The 11199-nt window shown below is 52.7% G+C and overlaps 1 protein-coding gene across 1 annotated transcript in view; it reads right to left on the bottom strand.

Moving 5' to 3' along the window:
- Positions 1-67: 67 nt before the first annotated feature.
- dzank1 (double zinc ribbon and ankyrin repeat domains 1) overlaps positions 68-11199 on the bottom strand; it is a gene marked incomplete at both ends in the record, with an annotated part of 20048 nt that continues 8916 nt past the window's right edge. Inside the window, 2 exon segments of the mRNA XM_034224976.1 lie at positions 68-263; positions 664-771. Coding sequence (XP_034080867.1) covers positions 68-263; positions 664-771 — 304 coding nt within the window.

Raw genomic sequence — 11199 nt, 5'->3', positions numbered from 1 at the left:
TGTTCTGTAAATAGTTGTTATAGTTGTTCATACCATGAACGGAACAAATCTGAATGAAATGAAATACTGTGTTGTGCATTAGCATGATGTGGGGGGGCAGCTACCTGTTTGGCCTTGGCGCCCCCGACAGGTGTTGTGATGTCACTGCGGGATGTTCGTGGGGGCGGAGCCTGAAGGAAGGTGCTGCAGGCGGGGCAGTAGGAGGCGTTCGGGGGGGCACTCGCTCCACAGCGCCAACACCACACACAACTGACTGCATGACCCTGCAAACACACACACACTATATCTCCCACAATGCTTCACTCTCAGAACTAGCTTAGCACTATGACTTATGTACAGTCCTCTCCAAAACTATTGGAATTATTATTATTATGTTATTGCAAGCAAACGGTTTGCAACTAAATGGATTATTATTCCCGTTTCACACTGTTTTAAGTTTCTGTTCATATACTTTTGCTCACCTAAAATGTGGTGTTCAATTCTTTGACAAATCTAGATGTAAATACCTGGTGTTATAAGCTGAAATACTGACCTCTTGTCTCATATTCATCTTTTGATGTCAAACCCAATGTTTTCAGTGTACAGCCAAAATAAAGCAATTGGCCTCGCTGTTCCAATAGTTTTAGAGTATGTAAAAGATATGTGATTTAAGAGTCTTTTCACCTTGGAGCCGCACCAGTCGCAGAATCTGGCGTCAGAATGGTTCAAACGTTTACACCGAGAGCAGCTCAACATCCTGCCAGAGGGGGCGCTGCTGCCCACACACACCGTCTGCAACACAGCAGGTTAAACTTAATTACAATAAACTCATTAAAGGTGAACAGGAGTCCCTCCGTCACTGAGAGCATGAACCCCGAGTCACTGAGAGCATGAACCCTGAGTCACTGAGAGCATGAACCCTGAGTCACTGAGAGCATGAACCCCGAGTCACTGAGAGCATGAACCCAGAGTCACTGAGAGCATGAACCCTGAGTCACTGAGAGCATGAACCCTGAGTCACTGAGAGCATGAACCCTGAGTCACTGAGAGCATGAACCCCGAGTCACTGAGAGTATGAACCCCGAGTCACTGAGAGCATGAACCCTGAGTCACTGAGAACATGAACCCTGAGTCACTGAGAGCATGAACCCTGAGTCACTGAGAGCATGAACCCCGAGTCACTGAGAGCACGAACCCTGAGTCACTGAGAGCATGAACCCTGAGTCACTGAGAGCATGAACCCTGAGTCACTGAGAACATGAACCCTGAGTCACTGAGAGCATGAACCCTGAGTCACTGAGAGCATGAACCCTGAGTCACTGAGAGTATGAACCCCGAGTCACTGAGAGCATGAACCCTGAGTCACTGAGAGTATGAACCCCGAGTCACTGAGAGCATGAACCCCGAGTCACTGAGAGCATGAACCCCGAGTCACTGAGAGCACGAACCCTGAGTCACTGAGAGCATGAACCCTGAGTCACTGAGAGCACACACACACACACACAGACACACACACATGAACCCTGAGTCACTGAGAGCACGAACCCCGAGTCACTGAGAGCACACACACACACACACAGACACACACACATGAACCCCGAGTCACTGAGAGCATGAACCCTGAGTCACAGAGCATGAACCCTGAGTCACTGAGAGTATGAACCCTGAGTCACTGAGAGCATGAACCCCGAGTCACTGAGAGCATGAACCCCGAGTCACTGAGAGTATGAACCCTGAGTCACTGAGAGTATGAACCCCGAGTCACTGAGAGCACGAACCCCGAGTCACTGAGAGCACGAACCCAGAGTCACTGAGAGCACGAACCCCGAGTCACTGAGAGCATGAACCCCGAGTCACTGAGAGTATGAACCCTGAGTCACTGAGAGCATGAACCCTGAGTCACTGAGAGTATGAACCCCGAGTCACTGAGAGCATGAACCCTGAGTCACTGAGAGCATGAACCCTGAGTCACTGAGAGCACGAACCCCGAGTCCCTGAGAGCACGAACCCAGAGTCACTGAGAGCATGAACCCTGAGTCACTGAGAGCATGAACCCCGAGTCACTGAGAGCACGAACCCCGAGTCACTGAGAGCATGAACCCCGAGTCACTGAGAGCATGAACCCCGAGTCACTGAGAGCATGAACCCCGAGTCACTGAGAGCACGAACCCCGAGTCACTGAGAGCATGAACCCTGAGTCACTGAGAGTATGAACCCTGAGTCACTGAGAGCATGAACCCCGAGTCACTGAGAGTATGAACCCTGAGTCACTGAGAGCATGAACCCTGAGTCACTGAGAGCATGAACCCTGAGTCACTGAGAGTATGAACCCTGAGTCACTGAGAGCATGAACCCCGAGTCACTGAGAGTATGAACCCTGAGTCACTGAGAGCACGAACCCCGAGTCACTGAGAGCATGAACCCTGAGTCACTGAGAGTATGAACCCTGAGTCACTGAGAGCACGAACCCAGAGTCACTGAGAGCACGAACCCCGAGTCACTGAGAGCACGAACCCCGAGTCACTGAGAGCATGAACCCTGAGTCACTGAGAGTATGAACCCCGAGTCACTGAGAGTATGAACCCTGAGTCACTGAGAGCATGAACCCTGAGTCACTGAGAGCACGAACCCCGAGTCACTGAGAGCATGAACCCCGAGTCACTGAGAGTATGAACCCTGAGTCACTGAGAGCACGAACCCCGAGTCACTGAGAGCATGAACCCCGAGTCACTGAGAGCATGAACCCCGAGTCACTGAGAGCATGAACCCTGAGTCACTGAGAGTATGAACCCTGAGTCACTGAGAGTATGAACCCTGAGTCACTGAGAGCATGAACCCTGAGTCACTGAGAGCACGAACCCTGAGTCACTGAGAGCATGAACCCTGAGTCACTGAGAGCATGAACCCCGAGTCACTGAGAGCATGAACCCCTGAGTCACTGAGAGCATGAACCCCGAGTCACTGAGAGCACACACACACACACACAGACACACACACATGAACCCCGAGTCACTGAGAGCATGAACCCTGAGTCACTGAGAGCACGAACCCCCGAGTCACTGAGAGCACACACACAGACACACACAGACACACACACATGAACCCTGAGTCACTGAGAGCACGAACCCCGAGTCACTGAGAGCACACACACACACACACAGACACACACACATGAACCCCGAGTCACTGAGAGCATGAACCCTGAGTCACTGAGAGCACGAACCCCGAGTCACTGAGAGCACACACACACACACACAGACACACACACATGAACCCCGAGTCACTGAGAGTATGAACCCTGAGTCACTGAGAGCATGAACCCTGAGTCACTGAGAGCACACACACACACACACAGACACAGACACACACACATGAACCCCGAGTCACTGAGAGTATGAACCCTGAGTCACTGAGAGCATGAACCCTGAGTCACTGAGAGCACACACACACACACACAGACACACACACATGAACCCCGAGTCACTGAGAGTATGAACCCTGAGTCACTGAGAGTATGAACCCTGAGTCACTGAGAGCATGAACCCTGAGTCACTGAGAGCATGAACCCTGAGTCACTGAGAGCATGAACCCTGAGTCACTGAGAGCATGAACCCTGAGTCACTGAGAGCATGAACCCTGAGTCACTGAGAGCATGAACCCTGAGTCACTGAGAGTATGAACCCTGAGTCACTGAGAGCATGAACCCTGAGTCACTGAGAGCATGAACCCTGAGTCACTGAGAGCATGAACCCCGAGTCACTGAGAGCATGAACCCCGAGTCACTGAGAGCATGAACCCTGAGTCACTGAGAGTATGAACCCCGAGTCACTGAGAGCATGAACCCCGAGTCACTGAGAGCATGAACCCCGAGTCACTGAGAGCATGAACCCTGAGTCACTGAGAGCATGAACCCTGAGTCACTGAGAGTATGAACCCTGAGTCACTGAGAGCATGAACCCTGAGTCACTGAGAGTATGAACCCTGAGTCACTGAGAGCATGAACCCTGAGTCACTGAGAGCATGAACCCTGAGTCACTGAGAGTATGAACCCTGAGTCACTGAGAGTATGAACCCTGAGTCACTGAGAGCACGAACCCCGAGTCACTGAGAGCACGAACCCCGAGTCACTGAGAGCACGAACCCTGAGTCACTGAGAGCACACACACACACACACAGACACACACACATGAACCCTGAGTCACTGAGAGCATGAACCCCGAGTCACTGAGAGCATGAACCCTGAGTCACTGAGAGCACACACACACACACACAGACACACACACATGAACCCTGAGTCACTGAGAGCACGAACCCCGAGTCACTGAGAGCACACACACACACACACACAGACACACACACATGAACCCCGAGTCACTGAGAGCATGAACCCTGAGTCACTGAGAGCACGAACCCCCGAGTCACTGAGAGCATGAACCCCGAGTCACTGAGAGCCCACACACACACACACACAGACACACACACACACATGAACCCCGAGTCACTGAGAGCATGAACCCTGAGTCACTGAGAGCACGAACCCTGAGTCACTGAGAGTATGAACCCTGAGTCACTGAGAACATGAACCCTGAGTCACTGAGAGCATGAACCCTGAGTCACTGAGAGCATGAACCCTGAGTCACTGAGAACATGAACCCCGAGTCACTGAGAGCACACACACACACACATGAACCCGAGTCACTGAGAGCATGAACCCTGAGTCACTGAGAGCACGAACCCTGAGTCACTGAGAGTATGAACCCTGAGTCACTGAGAGCATGAACCCTGAGTCACTGAGAGCATGAACCCTGAGTCACTGAGAACATGAACCCTGAGTCACTGAGAGCATGAACCCTGAGTCACTGAGAGCATGAACCCCGAGTCACTGAGAGCATGAACCCCGAGTCACTGAGAGCATGAACCCCGAGTCACTGAGAGCATGAACCCCGAGTCACTGAGAGCATGAACCCCGAGTCACTGAGAGCATGAACCCTGAGTCACTGAGAGCATGAACCCCGAGTCACTGAGAGCATGAACCCCGAGTCACTGAGAGCATGAACCCTGAGTCACTGAGAGCATGAACCCTGAGTCACTGAGAGCATGAACCCTGAGTCACTGAGAGTATGAACCCTGAGTCACTGAGAGCATGAACCCCGAGTCACTGAGAGCATGAACCCCGAGTCACTGAGAGTATGAACCCTGAGTCACTGAGAGCATGAACCCCGAGTCACTGAGAGCATGAACCCTGAGTCACTGAGAACATGAACCCCGAGTCACTGAGAGCATGAACCCTGAGTCACTGAGAGCATGAACCCTGAGTCACTGAGAGCATGAACCCTGAGTCACTGAGAGCATGAACCCCGAGTCACTGAGAGCATGAACCCCGAGTCACTGAGAACATGAACCCCGAGTCACTGAGAGCATGAACCCTGAGTCACTGAGAGCATGAACCCCGAGTCACTGAGAGCATGAACCCCGAGTCACTGAGAACATGAACCCCGAGTCACTGAGAGCATGAACCCTGAGTCACTGAGAGTATGAACCCCGAGTCACTGAGAGTATGAACCCCGAGTCACTGAGAGCATGAACCCTGAGTCACTGAGAGCATGAACCCTGAGTCACTGAGAGCATGAACCCTGAGTCACTGAGAGTATGAACCCTGAGTCACTGAGAGCATGAACCCTGAGTCACTGAGAGTATGAACCCTGAGTCACTGAGAGTATGAACCCTGAGTCACTGAGAGCATGAACCCTGAGTCACTGAGAGTATGAACCCTGAGTCACTGAGAGTATGAACCCTGAGTCACTGAGAGCATGAACCCTGAGTCACTGAGAGCACGAACCCTGAGTCACTGAGAGTATGAACCCTGAGTCACTGAGAGTATGAACCCTGAGTCACTGAGAGCATGAACCCCGAGTCACTGAGAGCATGAACCCTGAGTCACTGAGAGTATGAACCCTGAGTCACTGAGAGCATGAACCCTGAGTCACTGAGAGCATGAACCCTGAGTCACTGAGAGTATGAACCCTGAGTCACTGAGAGCATGAACCCTGAGTCACTGAGAGTATGAACCCTGAGTCACTGAGAGCATGAACCCTGAGTCACTGAGAGCATGAACCCGAGTCACTGAGAGCATGAACCCCGAGTCACTGAGAGCATGAACCCCGAGTCACTGAGAGCATGAACCCCGAGTCACTGAGAGCATGAACCCCGAGTCACTGAGAGCATGAACCCCGAGTCACTGAGAGCATGAACCCCCGAGTCACTGAGAGCATGAACCCCGAGTCACTGAGAGCATGAACCCCGAGTCACTGAGAGCATGAACCCCGAGTCACTGAGAGCATGAACCCTGAGTCACTGAGAGCATGAACCCCGAGTCACTGAGAGTATGAACCCTGAGTCACTGAGAGCATGAACCCCGAGTCACTGAGAGCATGAACCCCGAGTCACTGAGAGCACACACACACACACACAGACACACACACATGAACCCTGAGTCACTGAGAGCATGAACCCCGAGTCACTGAGAACATGAACCCCGAGTCACTGAGAGCACGAACCCCGAGTCACTGAGAGCACGAACCCCGAGTCACTGAGAGCATGAACCCCGAGTCACTGAGAGCATGAACCCCTGAGTCACCTGAGTCACTGAGAGTATGAACCCTGAGTCACTGAGAGTATGAACCCTGAGTCACTGAGAGCATGAACCCTGAGTCACTGAGAGCATGAACCCTGAGTCACTGAGAGCATGACCCCGAGTCACTGAGAGCATGAACCCTGAGTCACTGAGAGCATGAACCCTGAGTCACTGAGAGTATGAACCCTGAGTCACTGAGAGCATGAACCCTGAGTCACTGAGAGCATGAACCCTGAGTCACTGAGAGCATGAACCCTGAGTCACTGAGAGCATGAACCCTGAGTCACTGAGAGCATGAACCCTGAGTCACTGAGAGCACACACACACACACACAGACACACACACATGAACCCTGAGTCACTGAGAGCACGAACCCCGAGTCACTGAGAGCACACACACACACACACAGACACACACACATGAACCCCGAGTCACTGAGAGCATGAACCCCGAGTCACTGAGAGCATGAACCCTGAGTCACTGAGAGCACACACACACACACACAGACACACACACATGAACCCCGAGTCACTGAGAGCATGAACCCCGAGTCACTGAGAGCCCACACACACACACACACAGACACACACACACACATGAACCCCGAGTCACTGAGAGCACGAACCCTGAGTCACTGAGAGTATGAACCCTGAGTCACTGAGAACATGAACCCTGAGTCACTGAGAGCATGAACCCTGAGTCACTGAGAGCATGAACCCTGAGTCACTGAGAACATGAACCCCGAGTCACTGAGAGCATGAACCCCGAGTCACTGAGAGCATGAACCCCGAGTCACTGAGAGCATGAACCCCGAGTCACTGAGAGCATGAACCCCGAGTCACTGAGAGCATGAACCCTGAGTCACTGAGAGCATGAACCCCGAGTCACTGAGAGCATGAACCCCGAGTCACTGAGAGCATGAACCCTGAGTCACTGAGAGCATGAACCCTGAGTCACTGAGAGCATGAACCCTGAGTCACTGAGAGTATGAACCCTGAGTCACTGAGAGCATGAACCCCGAGTCACTGAGAGCATGAACCCCGAGTCACTGAGAGTATGAACCCTGAGTCACTGAGAGCATGAACCCCGAGTCACTGAGAGCATGAACCCTGAGTCACTGAGAACATGAACCCCGAGTCACTGAGAGCATGAACCCTGAGTCACTGAGAGCATGAACCCTGAGTCACTGAGAGCATGAACCCCGAGTCACTGAGAGCATGAACCCCGAGTCACTGAGAACATGAACCCTGAGTCACTGAGAGCATGAACCCTGAGTCACTGAGAGCATGAACCCCGAGTCACTGAGAGCATGAACCCCGAGTCACTGAGAACATGAACCCTGAGTCACTGAGAGCATGAACCCTGAGTCACTGAGAGTATGAACCCCGAGTCACTGAGAGTATGAACCCCGAGTCACTGAGAGCATGAACCCTGAGTCACTGAGAGCATGAACCCTGAGTCACTGAGAGCATGAACCATGAGTCACTGAGAGTATGAACCCTGAGTCACTGAGAGCATGAACCCTGAGTCACTGAGAGCATGAACCCTGAGTCACTGAGAGTATGAACCCTGAGTCACTGAGAGTATGAACCCTGAGTCACTGAGAGCATGAACCCTGAGTCACTGAGAGTATGAACCCTGAGTCACTGAGAGTATGAACCCTGAGTCACTGAGAGCATGAACCCTGAGTCACTGAGAGCACGAACCCTGAGTCACTGAGAGTATGAACCCTGAGTCACTGAGAGTATGAACCCTGAGTCACTGAGAGCATGAACCCTGAGTCACTGAGAGTATGAACCCTGAGTCACTGAGAGCATGAACCCTGAGTCACTGAGAGCATGAACCCTGAGTCACTGAGAGTATGAACCCTGAGTCACTGAGAGCATGAACCCTGAGTCACTGAGAGTATGAACCCTGAGTCACTGAGAGCATGAACCCCGAGTCACTGAGAGCATGAACCCCGAGTCACTGAGAGCATGAACCCCGAGTCACTGAGAGTATGAACCCGAGTCACTGAGAGCATGAACCCCGAGTCACTGAGAGCATGAACCCCGAGTCACTGAGAGCATGAACCCCTGAGTCACTGAGAGCATGAACCCCGAGTCACTGAGAGCATGAACCCCGAGTCACTGAGAGCATGAACCCCGAGTCAATGAGAGCATGAACCCCGAGTCACTGAGAGCATGAACCCTGAGTCACTGAGAGCATGAACCCCGAGTCACTGAGAGTATGAACCCTGAGTCACTGAGAGCATGAACCCCGAGTCACTGAGAGCATGAACCCCGAGTCACTGAGAGCACACACACACACACAGACACACACACATGAACCCTGAGTCACTGAGAGCATGAACCCCGAGTCACTGAGAGCACGAACCCCGAGTCACTGAGAGCACGAACCCCCGAGTCACTGAGAGCATGAACCCCGAGTCACTGAGAGCACGAACCCCGAGTCACTGAGAGCACGAACCCCGAGTCACTGAGAGCATGAACCCCGAGTCACTGAGAGCATGAACCCCGAGTCACTGAGAGCATGAACCCTGCGTCACTTGAGAGCATGAACCCTGAGTCACTGAGAGCATTGAACCCTGAGTCACTGAGAGCATGAACCCTGAGTCACTGAGAGCATGAACCCTGAGTCACTGAGAGTATGAACCTGAGTCACTGAGAGTATGAACCCTGAGTCACTGAGAGTATGAACCCTGAGTCACTGAGAGCATGAACCCCTGAGTCACTGAGAGCATGAACCCTGAGTCACTGAGAGTATGAACCCTGAGTCACTGAGAGCATGAACCCCGAGTCACTGAGAGCATGAACCCCGAGTCACTGAGAGCATGAACCCTGAGTCACTGAGAGTATGAACCCTGAGTCACTGAGAGCATGAACCCCGAGTCACTGAGAGCATGAACCCTGAGTCACTGAGAGCATGAACCCCGAGTCACTGAGAGCATGAACCCCGAGTCACTGAGAGCATGAACCCTGAGTCACTGAGAGCATGAACCCTGAGTCACTGAGAGTATGAACCCTGAGTCACTGAGAGCATGAACCCCGAGTCACTGAGAGCATGAACCCCTGAGTCACTGAGAGCATGAACCCCGAGTCACTGAGAGCACGAACCCCGAGTCACTGAGAGCACGAACCCCGAGTCACTGAGAGCACGAACCCCGAGTCACTGAGAGCATGAACCCAGAGTCACTGAGAGCATGAACCCCGAGTCACTGAGAGCATGAACCCTGAGTCACTGAGAGCATGAACCCTGAGTCACTGAGAGCATGAACCCCGAGTCACTGAGAGCATGAACCCCGAGTCACTGAGAGCATGAACCCCGAGTCACTGAGTGTATGAACCCTGAGTCACTGAGAGCATGAACCCTGAGTCACTGAGAGCATGAACCCTGAGTCACTGAGAGTATGAACCCTGAGTCACTGAGAGCATGAACCCTGAGTCACTGAGAGCATGAACCCTGAGTCACTGAGAGCATGAACCCTGAGTCACTGAGAGCATGAACCCTGAGTCACTGAGAGCACACACACACACACACAGACACACACACATGAACCCTGAGTCACTGAGAGCATGAACCCCGAGTCACTGAGAGCATGAACCCTGAGTCACTGAGAGCACGAACCCTGAGTCACTGAGAGCATGAACCCTGAGTCACTGAGAGCATGAACCCTGAGTCACTGAGAGCATGAACCCCGAGTCACTGAGAGCATGAACCCCGAGTCACTGAGAGCATGAACCCGAGTCACTGAGAGCATGAACCCTGAGTCACTGAGAGCATGAACCCCGAGTCACTGAGAGTATGAACCCTGAGTCACTGAGAGCATGAACCCCGAGTCACTGAGAGCACACACACACACACACAGACACACACACATGAACCCTGAGTCACTGAGAGCATGAACCCCGAGTCACTGAGAACATGAACCCCGAGTCACTGAGAGCACGAACCCCGAGTCACTGAGAGCATGAACCCCGAGTCACTGAGAGCATGAACCCCGAGTCACTGAGAGCATGAACCCCGAGTCACTGAGAGCATGAACCCTGAGTCACTGAGAGCATGAACCCCGAGTCACTGAGAGCATGAACCCCGAGTCACTGAGAGCATGAACCCTGAGTCACTGAGAGCATGACCCCGAGTCACTGAGAGCATGAACCCCGAGTCACTGAGAGCATGAACCCCGAGTCACTGAGAGCACGAACCCCGAGTCACTGAGAGCATGAACCCTGAGTCACTGAGAGCATGAACCCCGAGTCACTGAGAGCATGAACCCTGAGTCACTGAGAGCATGAACCCTGAGTCACTGAGAGCATGAACCCCGAGTCACTGAGAGTATGAACCCTGAGTCACTGAGAGCATGAACCCCGAGTCACTGAGAGCATGAACCCCGAGTCACTGAGAGCACACACACACACACACAGACACACACACATGAACCCTGAGTCACTGAGAGCACGAACCCCGAGTCACTGAGAGCATGAACCCCGAGTCACTGAGAGCATGAACCCCGAGTCACTGAGAGCATGAACCTGAGTCACTGAGAGCATGAACCCCTGAGTCACTGAGAGCATGAACCCTGAGTC

Source organism: Gymnodraco acuticeps, unplaced genomic scaffold (assembly GCF_902827175.1).
Source record: "Gymnodraco acuticeps unplaced genomic scaffold, fGymAcu1.1, whole genome shotgun sequence".
Lineage (NCBI taxonomy): Eukaryota > Metazoa > Chordata > Actinopteri > Perciformes > Bathydraconidae > Gymnodraco > Gymnodraco acuticeps.
The sequence above is the reverse complement of the archived record's forward strand: the minus strand, read 5'-3'. Positions and strand labels throughout refer to the sequence as shown.